Source organism: Coffea eugenioides, chromosome 7 (assembly GCF_003713205.1).
Source record: "Coffea eugenioides isolate CCC68of chromosome 7, Ceug_1.0, whole genome shotgun sequence".
In the NCBI taxonomy this organism is placed as follows: Eukaryota; Viridiplantae; Streptophyta; class Magnoliopsida; order Gentianales; family Rubiaceae; genus Coffea; species Coffea eugenioides.
The window spans coordinates 6,865,260-6,885,606 of NC_040041.1; the positions used below are offsets into that span (position 1 = coordinate 6,865,260).

The window sequence follows — 20,347 nt, forward strand, 5'->3', positions numbered from 1 at the left end:
TATTTAGTGGCCAATTACTAATAAAAAATAGTTTGATGGTCAAAATATGATCCGATCAATAATTTAGTGGTCGCTGATGATTTTTTTACCGAGAGAGAGAGAGAGAGAGAGAGAGAGAGAGAGAGACGTTGAGATTCAATAATTAGGCAAGGGCATTTTGGAGCAAGTGAGTATGTTTTGGTTGGGACAGCAATGTTGTACGAGATTTGTCTGGTTGTCACGTAGCTACTGCATGTGAATTTTTGGAGCTTTAACACTGGAGACAAGTCAATCATCAAAGCCAGAGTCACGGGTTTGCCTTCTGTAGTCCTCCTCCTCCTCCTGTTCCAAGTCTTACAAACTGTGCTGCATGAGTCTGCCTTTTTTATTTACGGATCTTTGTTAGATACTTTTAGACAGAAGTGCCTGAAAATGACCCACATGGTAAGGTAAATGTCCGTCTTTGTCTCTTTTTTGGTTAAAAATACAGAACTGGCCAAGTTACCTTAGACTTTTTCCTTTTCTTACAGAAGTAAGAAACTGTTTCAAGGCTTTTGCCGAGGCCTATTGAGTAGGGACTAGGGAGGAGGAGGTCGATTTTTTCCTTAAACAGGAGTCACGGGAGAGTCTTGAGATTGGAGAGACAGGCACCGGCAGAAATTGACCCTTTCTATGAAGTCCGACTCGGACTCGACTTCCACTTAGTCAGGACACAAAGTAGCTGCCATTCACAATGTAGCTCCATTATTATTTTTTTCCATAGTATGTATATATTTCTCCTTACTCCATCGACTATTGTATATGAATTTTAAGAATAATGCACCAAAGAATTCCTTTTTGTAGTTTAACATATTATATGTTATTTTCTCGTTAACAATTTCTTTTGACTGGTAAATATATTTACCAATATTTAATTACGTAAAATATTTAACTATCACAAATTATTATACGAAACGCGAGTGTTTATTTAATAAAAAAAAATGAGGTAGTTTCTACTTTTCAGCTCTGCCCTTAGTTTTTTTTTTCTTCCTGTTTTAAAAGAAAACATTATGATTTTTTTTTAAGTGAAATGAAGGCCTAAAGGCTAATTGCATAACATCTCAATGGCGGTGGAATGCTCCTATAATATCAGAAGCTAACAAGGATTTGACTGGATCTAAAGGATCTGGAATGCAACAGCCGGTTGTAAATTCTAGCCTGCTAGTAATGAGGCAACGTACATTTCCAATTCCTATTGAGGAGCTCTCAGATTTTCTACACCAAATTAAGAAATTTAAATGTCCTAATTTGCATGCATGTCAAGATGAATACCAACATGAGGAAACACTACGTTACCTAATTGTATATGGTTCTAATATTCATACTATTGAGTAGTCTAATCATGCTGCTATAGTTTTGAAAGTTCAATTTTTTTTAATGAAATTTGGTAGTTACTGCAATTAACTTTACTCTCTAGGATTGTCAAACGAGGACTTGGGTTACATACTAAATCGAGCCGCTCGCGAACAGTTAGAGTCAAAACTCAATTTGAGCTGATCAAATCGAGCTTGAACTTAAAAATACTCAGCTAATTTGTGAGTCGACTCGATTTTATATTTATTTATTTTAATAATAAAATTATATCCATAATATTTTATCAGTTATTAAGAACATTATATTTTATTCATTTTTTTAAAAAATAAAAATAATTATTTTTTATTTTTTTAATCTCGACTCGTCTCCAATTTGAGATCAAATTCGAATTTGAACTTTACACTGAGAGATCGTTGAGTTCGAGTTTGATAAAATTAAATCGAAGCTCAACTCGATTAAGTCAAAATTCAATTCGAGTCAGAGTCGTTTACAATCCTAGCGAAGACTCCTGGATCTGAGCTTGAATCCACAAGTTGGTCATGTTGATCTTGAAGTAGGCACCTGTAGGACTTGTTTGTCCAGGAGAAAATGCAAGTTGGTACCTGACTTGCTATCTATCGATTCTGTCCTAGTATTATTACTTTGGTCTAAGAAAACAAAAACAAAAAGATATCAGGGTAGGTATAGGTCCTCTTGTTTTTTTTAAAGATCTGATGTAGGGCAGGAGATAAGTATGCCAATGCATGCTCCAACAGCACAATCGATTGCATTCCGTCATGTTCTTCACAGGTAAAACAGTGTAGACGGAGCTTTGCTATATCATTTGCTCTACAGTATTGCTGTATCTTACTGCAGTATTATCATTTGTGAGTATTGGTACATCATTTGCTTTAATCATGATTAATAGACAGAGCATTTAGCTGGTTGCCTGTTGTTCTGGTGAGAAATAAAATAATATGACCATGGAGAGGAAAAGCAGAGGCTTTTTCCATCTCTTTTCCTTTTTGGATTAGGACCATTAGGTGGCAGGACAAAACAAGAAAACTTAATTCTGTTGCCGGGAATCGAATCTGCTGAGAAATAAAATAATATGACTATGGAGAGGAAAAGCAAGTTTTTTTCCATCTCTTTTCCTTTTTGGATTAGGACCATTAGGTGGCAGGACAAAACAAAAAAACTTACTTCCGTTGCCGGGAATCGAACCCGGGTCTCCTGGGTGAAAGCCAGATATCCTAACCGCTGGACGACAACGGATTGGTGTTTGAATGTCCGTAACTTACACATGAACTTTATTCCTCAGTGCTCATGACAATATTGGACTAAACTTACATGCCATTTTTCCGCCTGCAGTCAGACATACGAATATACGATGAGTCCAAACAAGAAATTCAAGAACACTTAATATTGATCATGGATGTCTTTTTTTTTAATAATCGGTTACAAAACAACAGTGCCTAGTGGGGTGCTGATAATTTTTTTTTTTCTATTGCCTTTTGATAATATGAAGAGAATTGTTAGAAAAAGAAGTTTACAATTTCGGAGAATTTCGATCTTCTAGTTAAATCCGTGGTGATGACAACAAAGTAGAAAGTTTTTGGCTGAGAGGAACGATTGTGATGGTTTTGTATGATCTGGAGCACAAAACAAAGCAAGGAATGTTTGGAGAATAACATTTTAGCCTCATCTGATATGTCAAAGACAGCTACTATTTATTGGAAAGCTTGGTTTCAATTCATTGGTATTCATGACAAAATTTCTCATTCTAATCCTCAACTTCTTCTTCTTCTTCCATATAGTCCCAAAATTACTAATTACAAAGGGAATCAAGTGCCAAAATAGTCTCACTGACAAAAGATAAGAGTGCTAATATTGCCATTGTATTACAAAACTAATTAAAAGAAAGAAAACTAAATCGAAGAGGAAAATTGGACAAAAAGGAATAGTGAATAAAACCATAGAAAGAGAATCATAACTTTGCTTGGTTCAGCTTTCTTGCAACAGGTAGGAAACCTACAAGAACATGAATTTAACGTACTTTCAATATAGTCGATTATCTCAAAATTTCTTGGTGATAATTCAGCCGCTTTCTTGCTGGACGTTATCATCTGTGAAGTTTCTGTTGATTACCAGTTATTAAATCTCTCGTTCGATTTGTGTCGTGTATGTAAATTGTGCCATGGCCTCGTCTGTCAAGTCATGGCTTCGTCCAATCTCATCTGCAACACCACAAGTCTACCAGGAGTCCTAAAAAACTTGTCATGTTTGAAAAGTTGCATATTACGAGTTCAGCCCAGCAATTAAAGCTGGCCGAAAAGCACATGGATTCAGATGGTTGGATCATCCAATCCAGTTTTATGTTTTTGGAAGCAATATTGCTCCATACAAGAACCATCTTATCAAATTATGAACAGTCAACAGGAACTTGGTTTTGTGTATTTTGCATATGATGTAACTCAGTTTGCATACGATGTAACTCATTTTATACAACGTGTAACTATAAAACAAAATTTTGTAGACCCTACACATAATGTGAAAAATGATGTATAAAATGAAATATAAATCTTACATTTTTTTTTTTTTTGCCAAATCTTGGCCATCAACGTTTCGGAACGGTTGCTTCCTGCAACTGTTTCTGCCCCAAATCCCCGCAACTTCGAGAGAAGCGGCATGCATATTACTTATAAATAGTAAAATTTGCTTGTGCTCGATGGATTTCTATCAATGAATTTAAGTGAAGAAACAAGGAATTACGAGAAAATTATATCATGCGCAAGCACACTGAAAATTAAAAATAAGAAAAAACAGACTATTTTGGTTCTATATTCTTGAACAATGGTAAGTAACTTTAAACTAAAAAGAGGTTGTAACAAACAAAAAGAACAATTTGAATCTTTACCCTTTTTCACGTTTGGAGACGCCATGTAAAAATTTTCTCTTACTTTTATCTTCCCCTCGATTTACTATAGAGTATATTGGAGGATATATCTAATCGCATATATATTCCGCTATTAGGATAGAATACAAAGGCAAGGGCCAAGTTGAACCTTTCAAATTTCAACACGGGGCATATTCTCTTATTCCCTATTCTCTCTTGTTGCAAATTGGCCAGTTAATTCTTACTGTCACAACAGTGAGACAACAACTTAGCAATATATGAAAATTAACTCCAAGAATCAAAACATAACATAAAAGAAGGATTTTTCTAAGGGGTGTCCATTTCGTTAACATACTAAATTTTATCTAATTGATCATATATATATATATATATACACACACACATACACTCATAATTACTATCCACCATTGCACTTATACATTTTACCTATTTAATCTTACTTTTTCAAAAATTTAATATTTGAAGCATATCTTAACGAATGTTTAATGGACACCCATTAAAGAAATCGATAAAAGAAAAGGAGGCAACCCTACCATATAATGCACTATGCTCTTTCTTTCTTTTTTAAAAAATTTTGCTGTAGCAGAGTTTTTAGATTATATTTTGGAATATTTTCAGAAAATATTTTGAGATATTTAAGAGTAGAAGAATTTCTAGAATATATTTTGAGATATTTTTTAAAATTTTTAAAAAATTTAAACTAATTTTTAGATTATCTTTTAGAGTACTTTTTAAAAATTTTTATTGTATTTGAAAAATTAATTTTTGAAAAACACTCCCATCCAAACAAACAGAACAGAAACAGTTGTGTTACACGTGGACACGCAATTCTATGTTCATTAGTTTATGTAGGCAAGAATTTTTTTTCCCCGGATGGAATTTACAAGCAAAAGGTTCATCAACCCATGTCTCCCAAAAAAAAAATCATATATTTTTTCTATTAATTAAGAGCCACAAAAAAAAGGAGCCACCTGAGATCCATTGGCTAAGAGAAGATCATTAATCATTATGGAGAGTGTACATTTGTCTACATAACTAAATTTTTTTTTTTTTTTCAGAAATCTATCATGTATTGAGTTAATGAATTTTTTGGAGAATGAATCAAAGTTTTCTACCTAAACAAACAAATCATTTTTTTTGCATTTTAGTGTATTCTCAAGTGATCAGGGATGGATTCTTAAAACTCTGCTCACAAAAAAAAAATTCAGATGCTAAACTTTACCTTTTGGACTTGATTTCTTTGTTTGAACAAAAAATTGACTGTGCTTAAAAATTCCTGTTTGGTTCAGTTTTTGCTTGCTTTGGAATTTGTATTTTGCTGTATTATATCTGTACATATCCTTTCCAAACAAAACAAAACAAGGCATCCTGACAACAAAAATTATCTTGAAAAAGCTAAACCAAAACCAAAGTACTCGCGAATATTTGGGAACTGCCACTTTCCTTTCTCAGGCGTCAAGAAAATGCATCGCCCGCAGGGTGACCTGCTGGGCGATGCAAGTTCCCATTCCCGGCTGCTAATGGTGCCTTTGCCTGCCCTCTTTTCTTCTCTCAGTCCTCCATTATTCAGCCCATCCCTCTCATTTCTGATTCCCATATTCCTATTCCCATTCCAGTTTCCATTATTCGCCTTCGCCCTTTTATTCCATTCCTCTCTTCTCCTTCAAGCCTCAATCCGTCCCTCATAAATACTAGTCACCCAACTCACAAAACCCAGCTAGATTTTCACGTCAGATACCATTTCTTGAAGTCCCATTTGATATTCAAGAAAATAAACAAAGAAAAGATAAAGAAAGATACAGTTTTTAATTATTTTTTTTTATTTCCCATCCCTTGTGGATTCTAGTCACCCAACATAAACCCGGCTAGATTTTAACCCCAGATAACATTTCCTGAACTCCCATTTGATATTCAAGATAATAAAGAAAGAAAAGGTATAGAAAAATACAGTTTTTTTTTTTTTAGCTTTTTCTTCTTGGGGAATGACTAATTTGGAAGTTTGGCTCAAGAATTTAGTAGCGAACTCATTAGAATCAAAACAAGTACAGTATTTAGCTGAAGCCCACGATTTTTCGCTGCATTTGAATGGTTTTATCGGTGGAGGATTATTTTTGGAACCTTCGATTCCGTCATCATTTGTTTCATTAGTGAATCCGAACAATTCATCGAATTCTCTTAGTCTGGTCGGAGTTTCATGTAGTGGTGATAGGAGGAGTAGGAGGAGGAGTCGCCGGAGAGGGATCGTTGCTTGTGGCGGCAGCGGAAGCGGGAGGTTTTTGTCAGTGACGCTTTCGACTGTAAAGGGAGGTGAAGGTGGAGAAGGGATTGGTGAGGTGTTGTTGCAAGATGCAGGCAAGAGTGTGGAGTGTGAAACGCCGGCGTTTGAAGAAGGTGAGAAGAAAAAAGAAGGCGAATCTAAGGTGAGAGAAGTAAAAGGAAAGGCTTTGAATACTGTTAAGCATCTTTGGGCTGGTGCTGTGGCTGCTATGGTTTCTAGGTGAACTTTTTCTTCCCCCACCCTTTCTCTTTTTCTGTTACAGGGTATAGATTTACAATTCTGAATTTTTTCCCATACGGCTTAGCTCAAATGCTGGACTCCGTTAATTCTGTCACTTTTCTTTTATTAATTGTTCACATTGCAGCTATAAATTTTCTTTGAATTGATTGTGATTGAATTTGATGCAATTTTCTGTTGAACCAATAAAGAATGCAATTTTTTTTGCTGTAATATGTATATTATCTTCTACATTTTTGTGTGGGTATTGTTTTACGAAGGATTTAAGGATAAAAGAGGTTAATTGGCCGAGATGGTAGAGTTGGTGTCATCTTTCTGCCAACCCAGGTTCAAACGTCTCTTGGAACATCCGCCCGTCGCACAGGGCTTACCGAGTGCGTCTTACCCCTCGGTGTGGTTGGCGGGCTATTGCACGAGGCTGGATTTACCTAGTGCGCACTCTCGGTTAAATTGTCTGCTAGTTAATTTGGCATTGATTCATGATCAGTTTTAAGTAGTTTAGCATTTGATTGGCTCTGTTGCGTCTGTTTGACAGCATAAAGTTTGCGACTTTTAAACAGATGCTGTTCTGTTTGACATAGCTTAATGAACTTATATCATTGGCCAGATACATGTATAAAATTCAAATCCTTGAACTTTGTTAGTTGTGTGTCCAAAGATTAGTTTGGATGACCCAAATGTGAAGTTTCAACAATCTAGGATTATAGTTATTATGCATAAATTTGACCATGGCATTATTGGTGGAGTTCTCCTAGGATCTGAAAGCTACCAAGTCTCGCACCGGTTCAAGTTGAACACCTAGTTTAGATTTCAAGCCTTTTCTCCTCTCTGCTTTCTTGTCCATGTTATTCCAGTCTGATATTGTGAAAGGTCTGTAAAGTGAGCTCTTAGTCTTAGGTACTCAACTCTTTGAAATTTCCGTAGAACCATAAGCGAGTTGTCACCAAGCAGCCCTTTCTTTTGAATCATTCTGTAGCCCTTCATGTATTTTGTCCTTTTTAGTTTAGTGGATCATTCGTTTACCTAGTTATGAATTCATTTCTTTGCTCTTCTGCTCTGATATATCAGAACTTTTGTGGCACCACTTGAGAGACTAAAGCTGGAATACATAGTTCGTGGTGAACAGAAAAATCTATTTGAGCTGATCAAAACTATTGCTGCCACTCAAGGGCTGAAAGGATTCTGGAAAGGAAATTTTGTTAACATCTTGCGGACAGCTCCCTTTAAGGCTGTCAACTTTTATGCTTATGATACTTACAGAAATCAGTTGCTTAGAATGTCTGGTAATGAGGAGACAACACATTTTGAAAGGTTTGTTGCTGGTGCTGCTGCTGGAATCACTGCTACTGTGCTCTGCATACCTATGGACACTGTAAGTTGCATTTTAGCATTCTGGGAATTTGCTGTACGTATCAAAATGAAAGTAATGTTATCCCTCTGTTAACACCAACTAGTGCTGTGAACATGAAGACATTAGACTAGTAATTTCAGCAGGCATACCTCAAGGTCCGAATTCTGTATCAACTCTTATCTGGACATACTTCACTGCTGTGGTTATGAGTTGTAGATATTTAGAGGCAGTAATTGGGGCCTTAAACGATATCTACCATGTAAACAATTTCCATGTGGTAGCCAAAGTCTGAATTCTTCCTACGTGGTTATTATAATTTGATTATGGCACTTATGCTAAGCAGCAAAAGTACTTCTAATAGCTTTTCTCCAATTTATGCCACTCTCTGCACATGATTCAATGTTCTTCTCTTTCACAGATCAGGACTGTAATGGTAGCTCCTGGAGGGGAAGCCTTGGGCGGTGTAATTGGTGCTTTTCGTCACATGATCCAGACTGAGGGGTTTTTTTCTCTTTACAAGGGATTACTTCCGTCCATCGTAAGCATGGCTCCTTCAGGCGCTGTTTTCTATGGAGTTTATGACATATTAAAATCTGCTTATCTGCATTCACCAGAAGGTCGGAAACGGCTTCAACATATGAAACAACAAGGTGAAGAATTGAATGCTTTAGAACAACTGGAGTTGGGTCCTGTGAGGACACTAATATATGGGGCAATTGCTGGTGCTTGTTCTGAAGCTGCTACATACCCTTTGAAGTAGTTAGAAGACAGCTTCAGATGCAAGTTCGAGCTACAAAAATGAGTGCTTTGGGAACTTGCATGAAGATAGTAGAGCAAGGTGGTATTCCTGCACTTTATGCGGGGCTGATTCCTAGCTTGCTACAGGTAACTGTTGTACTTCTTGCTTCAATTCTACTGTTTAGGCAGTATTACAAATATGTAATGTAGATGATAAAGATTGATGTTAAGATGCACGTAAAAGTTAGTGGCTATAGTAGGTTCAAGAGTTTATTTTTGTTCCCAACTGAATGTGGTCATTTTTCATGGTTAATTTAAACCATTAAGCAAATTGCGGAGTTTTAATCCCATGCTAAATGAGGCATTAGGATCGTTGCATACTTCACAAATATATAGAATAGTAATACCCGGATGAATGTAATCAAATAGTTTGCTATTGTTAAACTGCACAGGAAGATTCTAGATTTTCTGATTGAATGTTGATAAACTGAGGCAGTGCATCATCCATGCAGTCAAGTTGATTCCCCAACTTGATTGTGCTTGACTTTTGAAACACCCAGCTAATCTATCAATTACTTGTAGTTTTTACACAGCTGTTGCTTGGCTTCCATCCACTTGTAAAAATAGTTGATTTTGAGCTTGATCTGTTATTTCGCTATGATTAGGTATCTTATGCATATGCCTCTGTCTGTCTTGGAATTGTAATCTACGGGTTCTGCTTATTGACTGGCTGATAGATGTAGTTTATGTCTTTAACGTTCAGGTTCTGCCATCAGCAGCGATAAGCTATTTTGTTTATGAGTTCATGAAGATAGTTCTCGAGGTGGAGTAAACGTAAAAGTTAATCCTCCTAATAATAATCTTGCCGAAGTTGATGCTGATTGCTGGCTAGAGCCCATATCTTTCATAAAGGCCCTGGATCATGATACTTCTTGTGCTCTTATTAGTTAGGTGGAGGAAAGACTTCCAAATTTATACACTTCTATCAAACACACAGCTACAGGGGCGTTTTCATTTGTCTGCCTTTGTATCTTTCATTTTACATTTGTCAAGGTGGGAAAAAAGAGGGATGCTATCTTCCTCATTTGTGTTAGTGGACATTGTGCATTTTTGGCTGAAGATTTGGATTTCACTAGACTGAATGATGCATCCTGGAGCTAAAATGACCTGTATTACCTGTCTTTCACTTCCTGGTAAATTCAGGAGTTATACCATGCCTTAATGTCTATTTTCGTTAAGAATCTTCTCCATGATCATCTTCTGATCCTAATGCGACTACCAAAGAAGGAAAGGAAATTCATTGGTGTCTTGAGATTTTTGTGTTAATTTCTCGAAACTGAAGTGTATCTCGTTCTCTTAAGCAACAATCATTAATTTGATGAAAGAATACTTGTGATAAGCAGTCGGGAGAATATAAGAAAGAAAGAAAAACAATATCCAGTATACCATATCAGACCAATTGTTTGGCGTCAGTTCTAATGCAACTTACTGCTCTTTGCAAGAAAAAAATTAAAGACGTTGATAAAGCTGAGAAAGTAGCTTCTATAAAGCAAAAAAAAGTGAAAAGTACGAGGGCAAGAATAGAATGCGAGAGCAATGAAAACATAAAAGTGACATCAAGCACAACATGCAGTTAGAATGTGAGAGTCCTACAAATTAATCAGGAAATGTGGTAGCATTTGTGCGTGCGTGTCTGTGTGTGTGTTTTTGTTTGAAACCCATCATTTATTTGTAAAACAACATGCAGTTTTATGAAGTATTATTCGTAAACTGAAATATATTTTTTAGTGAAAACATGATCATACACTAAATCAAGTCAAACACTGGATAAGCTCAGATTAACCCCCAAAACAAAAAAAAAAGAAGAAAAACTTATGTTCATTTTGTATCAATAGAAAGGATATAACAAACCTATTAATTCATTTCTGATTTCTTATTTGTTTTGTTAGTTTTTTGTCATCCAAACTGTATAAAAAGTAACAGCATTAGTCGCATAAAAAGGGTTCACCGAATCCTGCAAGATCATCTTCATCATTCATTTATTGTTCCTAATTCTAGGATTAGTAGTACACTAGAACTCCTTTCAGCCTGTCCTTTTCCTGCTCGATTTCTGCTTTCCTTTTTCCTTTTCTCTTTTACTAGCTTTTAAGGTTTCCATACTAGTTTTACAAAGAGGATGTACGACTTCTTTATAACTTGCAGACATAATTGCTTTCCAAACAAATTGGAGGAACATGACAGAACTCCCAATGTGGAGGAATCCCATGTAGGAATGAGATGTAAGCAAATCATAACATTAAAGATGGTTATGATTTGATTCTTTAAGTGAAAAACACAAGAACATCTAGACAAAAATTTAAAAAAAAAAAATTAAAAAAGGGCTTCATCTGTTATTCCAAAGGAAAAATCATACTCCAAAATGTCTAACCAACAAAATTTTGTACCTTTGATTGATGAAGAGAATCCTTCAACCAGTTTCAATAAAAAAAAAAAATTAACTGTCAATGAAACAGCATCTGTACTGTACAGGATCTTGACTTAATCAGCCATACCTCTTATGAGAAACCTGTGGCTGCAGTCATGTGCAATCTTTACCTTTGCTGGCAACTCTACTGACTCCCTGATATCTAGCTCCTACTTTGATCTACAACTCTATTGCTGCCAACCATACTGCTGGTTCCGGTTACCAGCCATGGAATTGGGTCTGCCAGCACCAGAGCCTCCATACTGATTACTTTGGGAGTAATTAGGAGGAGCACCATATCCACTGGCAGCTCCTCGTTGAGCAGCCGGAGGCAAACTGCTTCCAGGGTACGGTGGTCCTCTTCCCTGGGCTGGATATGCACCGCTGCCATAACTTCCTCCTTGGCTCCCACGATCTGGATAAAAGCCACTGCTAGGGTTTCCGCCAGGAGGGTATCGACTAGGGCCTCCCGGAGGACCATGCTGCTTCCCATACTGATGATGACTGGGTCCTGATGATAGTGGCGGTTGGGATGGATTCATAGGATGATTTGGTCCAGCCCAATGTTGAGGATTTGCTTGCCCAGATTGTTGGATAGGAGGCAGGCGAGCATGTTGATGTGGGTGTTGCACCTTCTGTCTTTTGGCCATTTCTTCATTTTGTCGTTGCTGTTGTCTTTTCTTCTTTGTCTGGAACTCATGTGAGGATTCATACTTTGGCAAACTGCAATGAAGAGATGAAAACAGCTTTTCACATGACTAAGGATGGAAATCTATTGGAATTGGATACTGTAATCACCAAGAAGTTTCTTTGAAACTAGCTTGAGACCACATAGATATAATTAATTCTGGCAAGAAGGTGGTTGGATACAAGTGTGTTTCACATTGAAACAATATATATCTACCCATTTATGTTTGGTCAGTGGAATTGACTCCCAAGGAGAAGAAAGCAGGGTGCAATACTAAGTTAGGAGATTAAAAAATTTTCACCTTCATGCTGTAACCCCTATTTTTACTAGTACTTTATATTTCTTAATTCATAAAATGACAAGGGTCCACTCACTCTTCATCTTCCAAAATCTTCAGAGGCAGGAAGAAGAGGAAAAGGTAGGGCAGATAGCTTGCATAACCCCTTTGACTCCTCTTCCCTGATCAAATAAGTATAATGCACCATTACTACCCAATTTACTTTCTACTTCCTGTCTTCCTATTTTTGAGCAAAATGTGTTTCAGTTTAGAATAAACAATGCATATGATCCTCAAACTGTAGCATGCAAACAACCGGATCTCAAAAGGCTTTATTTGGCTAATGGGTGTTTTCAAATGGTTATATTGCTAACTTTATGTGACAGTTCATAGGACATACCTCCTTGGATCACATGGCCGCGGGTCCACAAAGAAATACTCAGCAACCAGTGCCTCCTGTGCTGATATTCTCTAAAAAAGTTCAGGCAGAAGTAACGTCAAAGAACAGTACAAGTTAAAGAGAAAATACATTAGCACAGCTAAGCAGAATAATTTAAGAATCAGCTCTAGGAAACACAAGAAGATTTACAAAAGACACCCATATTTCAACAGGCAAATGCCAGTGAGTTAATGTCCATCCACAAACGCTCAAACTTTTTAGAAATGATTTTTGGGCAAAGGAACTGCCAAAAATGCTATTCGTGAGGTTTGCAGTCCTTTTTTTGTAAGGTTTTTTGAGCACTAGTGCTGCACTATGCTATCTCTCACAAGCAAGATTCATTGTCCTAGAAAAACGATTGGAACTATTACTGCAACTAGTGTTACAAAAGCTAAACAGTTAATTATTTTTTATTCCACTTCCTAAATCAAACATATCATTTGGGAGAGATACCTTGGAAGGATCAAGACACAGCATCTTATCCAGTAGCTCCAAAGCATGGGAGTCAAAACTGCACAAGCAAAATGTCAAACATGCACTGCAATTTAAAATAGTAATAGTCAGAAAATTATAAAACTGTTTCCTTAACTGTCTAAAGACCTCCTTAATTCGCCTCTTCATTGGCCTTGCTGGTTTGAACTTGTTATACCAGGGAATCTTGGAAACACCAGGCCAATTAATCTCATCAGGGGTGCCACAGAGTTCAAAGATCTTGTTCAATTGTTCAGGCTGCAATTAAAAATTAAAAACAGAAGACAGAAATAAGCTCCCTTCAACCCATGAAACAGAAAAAAGAAAAAAAGTAAGCAGGAAGAGACCAAATGCTTCAAACCATTTATTACTCTGATAAGTTTGAAGCAATTACACCAAGGAAAAATCTCCCGTTTGTGTCCAAAATAAATAGTGAAACTATTCTCGACTTAGAAGCAGTGGCCTTCTAACTTATTGTACGTTGGTAGTGATACTAATCTGGAGTCATACTACTTTTTCTCCAAATAATCAGAGAATCTTTTAAAGAAGAGTATATTTTTGTCTTTTTCTAAAGCCTAAGTGTCTACCTGCAATATGCAACCAATTACATAGTTGCTCAACCGAAATACAATGGAGTGATCAAGGCTTCATAGCACTTCTCCATGCCAACTCTACAATGTAACACAGGAAATGTGCATCGAAACTAGTGAACCATCAGTTAGGTTAAGCAAACTAAAACTATTACGAGCCTCTTTATAACATGATCTCCTACCCCAGGTGCACCCCATCTCTCCTATCAAGCAAACCCTCAAAGAAATGGAGTAAGGGAGAGATGAAAATTTTAAATGCTCTCCTCCATAAAAATGAGAAGGATCACATTTGAACTTTACATGGTTAACAATAGTCCAATTTGACTTGTCTTGATAACTAGGAGATCAGTTCCTCCTTTCTGATGGGTGCATTCCAATAACAATAAGCACATACATTATAATAGCTAAGACCAAACCAAATAAAGCATAACCAAGAAGCTAGCTTCAGGTGTAGTAAAACTACATTATGTATACATAGAGCAGCTTAGAGATCACTTGATTGGTGTCTCCCAGATAGTTCAAAAATCATAGTTTATGAAAGAACTAAATCAATAAATTGATTTAGCTGTAAAAGAAGAAAAAATCCACTTGCTAAGAGGTTCACACAGGAACTAATAACGTGATTTGTGAAACTATATGGATACAGATTTAGAGAAACTTCTATTATCCCAGTAGACAAACTATTCAGTAAAAAGTTCAGTCAAATGCATTTTTCTCCTGATTTTCCTTTTTATCTTACATTGCCACTTTGAACTATCATGTCATTTCCCACGATTTGATAAGTCCTTCAGTTTGAGAGAAGGAGAATTTATTATGGCCACTTTTGGCAAGTGAGTTTTTAGGTGTTTGTATAAAACTTTACCGTAGAATTTGTAGAAAAACTTTTTGAGGTGTGTAAAAACTTTCCTTTTTAACCAAACAAAAAATTTTCCTTTTTTTCCCTTTTCTTTTTTCTCCTCATCTTCTCCCCCACACCATTGATCTTCTTCTCCCTCCCTCCCCACTGCCAGCCGGGCGACCCTGGTCGCGCAACCAGGTCATGCGACCAGGGTCATGCTGAGGAGAGGGAGAGGGAGCGAGAGGGAGGGGGAGGGGGCAGGAGGTGGCAGGGAAGAGGGGAGGAGAGGGGGAGAAGGGAAGGGGGAGGGGAAAAGGGGAAGATAAGGGGAGGAGGAGAGAGAGAAGAAAGGAAGAAAAAAAAAGGAGGTGGGTGAGGAAGAAGAAGAAAGGAAAGAAGGGAAATTTTTCGTGTGTTTTTGGGTATTTTGAGGTGCGTATTTTATAATCTTTAAGAAGTTTTTTGATGTTACTGTAGCTAAAGCTGTTAAAAAACTTGTACACGAAACTTGACAAAAAAAAACTCATTGCCAAATCCTTTACAAAAACTGTAATCCTGAACTCATTCAAACAGTATTGTTGCAATTAGTAGTTCACAAAAGCAATCTGAAGAAAGGGCATATAGTAAAGGGCCAAACAGCATTTGGCTCAACCAGTTCATGCAACTCTGAAGTGTACCATCAGATAATTGCTTGGGATTCCATGCTTAGACTGCATAATGAGTGCTTGGGTTTCCAAGCTTGAGCACTATTTCGTGGCATTCAAAAATCTTGGTATGGTAAAGATCAGGTTTCGTTCTTATAGGTACACAGAAGATTATGACAGATGACTCAGCCCTTAAAGATGCAACCAACTTTTAGCAGGATTTTGATGTGCTAAAAAAGTTAAATGGAAGTAAAAAGCTTTCAACATGGGCTAATTATTAAGTTAAAAGCTTTTGGGATGCTCCAAAAGCCAACAATGCTCCATATTCTTTCTCCTAGTGTATACAAATTGAACCAATCTAATAAATAATCATGACAATCATCCAAGTTCGTTTCATGAAGCAATTGTAAGAAAAAGACAAAACACCATCTACTTAACTCTTCCAAAATTCCTTAACAGATAAATAAGATATGACAATTCAAAAAGTAAGATAAGACAGAGTTTTTCTTTCGTTTCATGAAGCAATTGTAAGAAAAAGACAAAACACCATCTCCTTAACTCTTCCAAAATTCCTTGACAGATAAATAAGATATAACAATACAATTCAAAAAGTAAGATAAGACAAATTTTTCTTAAAGAAAATATAATGAAAAAAATGCCAAAAAAAGACTACAACAACTCAAGGTGTATGCCTAACCTCATTTTTTCCAGGTAAGATTGGTTTTCCATGCAAAAGTTCAGCAAAAATACAGCCAACGGACCACATGTCTACTGCTGAATCATACTTCGTAGCTCCAAGAAGCAACTCTGGAGGTCTGCTCAATACATAGAAGAATAAATTTTCTTAATTGAAAATCAAGTTATAATATCAAAGACATGGTCCAGCTATAAGGAAAATCATCATCCTTCGACTGCTATTTGGTCTAATTACCTGTACCAGAGAGTAATTACTCGATTTGTGAGATTGGCATTGTGATCACTGGAGAATGATCGTGCTAGCCCAAAATCTGCTAGCTTCAGGTTTCCCTTATTATCTATGAGCAGATTGGAGCCTGCCAAACCCAAAAACAGAACATAGCATCATATGCACACCTGAAATCCTAGATAATATGTTTAGAAAAGAATAAAAAGGTTAACCTTTGATATCTCTGTGAAGCACATGATTGAGATGACAGTAATGAAGGCCAGTAAGCAGCTGCTTCATATAACACTAAGAAAAACATATTATTAGAACAATGCTAAGTGATGGATTGATAAAAAAAAAAGTGACGGATGCTCATTATAAAGAGTAAATCCTCCTTGTCCAAGGTTACATACTTTGATTTGTGGAATTGTAAATCTCAATCCAGGACGATCAGCAAGTCCCGTCAAGTCATGGTCCATATACTCAAAAACCATGTAAATGCTGCCTTTGTATCTATTACCTTCTGCATTTCAAAAATAAAATACCATATGCGATTTCAGTATTTGGGAGTTTAGGGTCATTGAATTCTCACAGAAACAGGAAACACAAACTTGAAAATTTTCAGCACGTCTAGTTACCTTGATTCACTTGCTCATCTGCCTCGCGACCTGAAAAAGAGTTTGTTATACGTAAGACAACAAAACATATGGTAAATGTTTGATGTTTATGAATTAAATAACCACTCTGAACATATGGAGAAGGATGTACCAGGAGAGGTCACAATCTCTTTCAGTTTAATAACATTTTCATGCTGCAGCTTCTTTAGAATTTTTATTTCACGAATGGCAGTTATAGGGAACTGCAAGAAAAAAAAATCAGAATTTAGTCGTTACTTCAATGATGAGCGTTCTGAAAAGAGGAGGCATAACCATTAATCCGCTAAGGAAATTAAAATGACATAAGCTAAAGAAAATAAGAAATTGAGTAAAATAACAATACCCCTTCTTTTTCATTGTCCATGCGTATCTTCTTTAAAGCAACAACTTCTCCAGTTTTTCTTTCTTTGGCCATATATACTTGGCTGGAAATTTGAGAGGCAAAAGAAAAATCATGGACTAAAAAGAAAAAATATAAAATAAAAAGAAAAGAAAGAGGGAAGCTAAGCATCCTAGAATGATCTGATAACAAAAATACAAACAATAATCAACATTCATGTAACCACCCAAAAGGCACAAGAGAAGGAAACCTTTACAACCGTCAAAAGCAAATCTAACAAAACACAACTAAAAAGGCCAAAAATTTTAGTGCAACAATCAAGTAGTTTAGTCATTAGACATATGTTAGCAAGGATGTTAACACTACAGACGATAAAGCAGAAGTTAATCTGATAACCTTAATAGCATTCGACAAATGATAATCATGCATCCAACACATTGGCTCATAGATCACAAAAAACAATAGACTTTGCCTCTTTGCTAAATAGGGGAGTATGAAGAATACAGCTAAGTTAACTTAAGAAGATTGTTGTGTGCTTTCTATGACCCTTACTGCAAAAACAAGATACTGAGCTCAAAAAATTGTTTAGCTATCAACACAATGACCACTTCCTTCAATCAAGTAGGTATGAATCATAGCATTCAAACCTTGCTAGAGACAAGAAAACATTTCAACTTTATCCTAATTGATATCTATCTGAATGCCTTTAATTCAATTAGCAAAATTTTAGAAAGAAAATCCAAACTGACAGCTTCAATACCGTCAACTATTAGGAATACCAAGTTAATTTGTTAATCTAGCCACATTAAACTCTTAAAAAATGATAGCGGATGCATTATTTTATAATTAGTGTGCAACTAGCAAATTAAAGCAGTTGATATTGTATGTAGAAAAACTTAAACGACTACTAGGGCATAATGCCAACATAAATAGTTTGATCATATTCACGAAGCATGATTTGTCAAGGCTCCACAACAGGTATGTCATTTCTTTTAGGCAAAGGATATCTATACCCTCTTCAGAGAAGAAAAAGATCACCTTGAAGAAGATCCATTAGTGAAGGGAAGCTTACAAACTTCTGATTACACTGTATTCTTGGGCTTAGGAAGACATGTTTTCTTCTTTTCCTTAAGGAGGGCTTTTTTTTTCTCTTGTTCTTTTTTTTGAGGCTGCTATTGTGTCGCTCAAGATGGATTTCTCGGTTCCTTAAACACACTAAGGGATCCTATAGTCGGCAAAATGAACATGATATTGAGTCTTCAGAACTCTTTGCCAATAATATCATTGCTTTCAACTTTATAAGAGGAAAAAGATTATCTAAAGATGAATTTCTTTGACTGTGAGAAGGTATGGAAATGTTATGAGACTGGGCAACCAACTAGTCCAGAAAAGTTTAATTGAAACATCAGTATTAAGATACTTCCAGCAAGTTTCTTACAGAAACTCTTTGCTAAACAAAGAATCCAATCATAAATTATGACAAGTGAGTGAAGTTGAAATCATCCAAAATCTTAGGATCTCATGAACAGCATATGCATGGGATTATCGATCAATACATCAAAACAGCTAGTTATCTTAATATTCAATTAGATGTCAACTGACTATGAATTAACCATAGTGTCCGTTCCCAGCACACGAAACAAGAAAATTTCCAATATCCCAAATGTACCAATATATGAAGGCTAGAGACAAAAGAACAGTATCACCAAAACCAAATTTTGCAGCTTTGGATTACTTATTGTTCCATAATCAAAGTCTATCGAGTTACAACATTGGATAATTAATCTTTGACTCTGGATTACTACAAATTAAAAATTTAACAAAGAACTTCATTATCTCCAAACTTTTCTGATGACAAAAACCTGTTAACTTCTAATACAGTCCTAAATGGAATAGGACAGCATTGGTCTCATCTGGCATTGACAGCCTGGTACTTTCTCATGCATAGATAACTGGATATTTATATACTCTGTGACCCTCTAAGATAGCTAAAGAAAATTCGTGGATGGCCCCTAAAAACTAGTAACTCCCCAACAGATGAATAAAATACCCAAAAACTAACGCACAAAAACTCGACCAAAGATAAAACAAGGCAACAGAACAAGTTCCCAAATATCAATATGATATATAACCCCCCAACCGAAAAAAAAGGAAAAAGTAAACAACCATATCAATTAACAATGCAATTCAAAATTACACAAAAAAATAATAATCTAAATTCACCATACGACCTAAGAAATCGTGACGTGTAAATTTTCACTCTTGAAATTAAAAAAAAAACCAAATAATAAGTAAAAGACACAATCTTTCTTTTTTTAAATAAAAAAAGGAAGCTAACCCATAAGTTCCTTCACCAATTTGCTCAAGCTTCTCGAAGCATTCAACGCTACGAGACCCCCATGAAGGCGACTCCTCCAGATTCAGCTGCCCCGGAGCCGCCGCCGCCATCTTTCTGATACTTGAATGGGAGGGGCGCTTATGCTTTATACTTATTTATTCAATCAAAATATTCTATCAGTGCCAAGCCAATTAGGGCGATTTTTTATGCAGAGAATGAGAAAAGAGAGATGGATTAGGATTAATGATTCAGGTGGAAGCCATGGATGTTTTTGCTGGGGACTGAAGCTATTCGAGAACTGTAGTAGTTGATATTTTGGGGAAGGCGGCATGTGTGTCTATTGAAGGGGTAGACCCATGTATGATTAAAACGGTTCGGGTCTCTTTAAAATTTATGTAAAATTTGGGGGTATCTTTTTGGAAAGTCTGTTTCCTCCTCCCCACCCCCCGGGGCCTCTGCTTTGAAGGATCACTGTTTCAATTGTTATAGTGCTAGTTTTGAGGTAGAGAGGGTAGGAACAATTGTAGTCTTTGTAGATTAATTCTTCCTCCATAATTTGTAAAGTTTTTTACAAATTAGAAGATGGTAAAACTAATATGGTGAATCATTTGTACAAAATATAAATATATAGCAATTGTAAATATTTCCTCTTAAATTTGGGAAATTGTTGGTTTCAGTCGAGCAATCTATTGCCTCAATTAGGGAGTCGAATTAATTTCAAGTATCGCTATACTCAAGCTTAAATTCAATGTCTAGTAACAGTACTCAAACTCGAGCTAACAAGTTGTTTGAACAAAGTTCGAGCTCGACTCGACGTAAAATTAGAAAGTCTCAAACTCGACTCAATCGAGCTCAAGAAATTGGCA

The 20,347-nt window shown here is 36.2% G+C and overlaps 2 protein-coding genes and 1 non-coding gene across 3 annotated transcripts; 1 reads left to right on the forward strand and 2 right to left on the reverse strand.

Annotated features, from left to right (window-relative positions):
- Nucleotides 1–2,514: 2,514 nt before the first annotated feature.
- On the reverse strand, nucleotides 2,515–2,586 carry TRNAE-UUC. The gene has a single exon. It is a non-coding gene; the product is annotated as a tRNA-Glu (tRNA).
- Nucleotides 2,587–5,619: 3,033 nt separating this feature from the next.
- LOC113778786 (probable mitochondrial adenine nucleotide transporter BTL3) lies at nucleotides 5,620–10,082 on the forward strand. The gene is given in 5 exon segments (XM_027324282.1): nucleotides 5,620–6,725; nucleotides 7,812–8,115; nucleotides 8,513–8,843; nucleotides 8,846–8,979; nucleotides 9,596–10,082. Coding segments are annotated over 5 exon segments (1,353 nt in total). The 5' UTR covers nucleotides 5,620–6,210; the 3' UTR covers nucleotides 9,665–10,082.
- A 1,105-nt stretch (nucleotides 10,083–11,187) lies between these two features.
- On the reverse strand, nucleotides 11,188–19,819 carry LOC113778018 (cyclin-dependent kinase C-2-like). Its single transcript, XM_027323265.1, has 12 exons — nucleotides 19,482–19,819; nucleotides 17,147–17,228; nucleotides 16,916–17,006; nucleotides 16,786–16,815; nucleotides 16,561–16,670; nucleotides 16,381–16,453; nucleotides 16,175–16,295; nucleotides 15,941–16,058; nucleotides 13,290–13,429; nucleotides 13,154–13,211; nucleotides 12,662–12,732; nucleotides 11,188–12,019 (listed from the first exon to the last, which is right to left on the reverse strand). The coding sequence occupies exons 1-12, from the start codon at nucleotides 19,589–19,591 to the stop codon at nucleotides 11,485–11,487; spliced, it is 1,539 nt and encodes a 512-aa protein (XP_027179066.1). The 5' UTR covers nucleotides 19,592–19,819; the 3' UTR covers nucleotides 11,188–11,484.
- Between the last annotated feature and the right edge of the window lie 528 nt (nucleotides 19,820–20,347).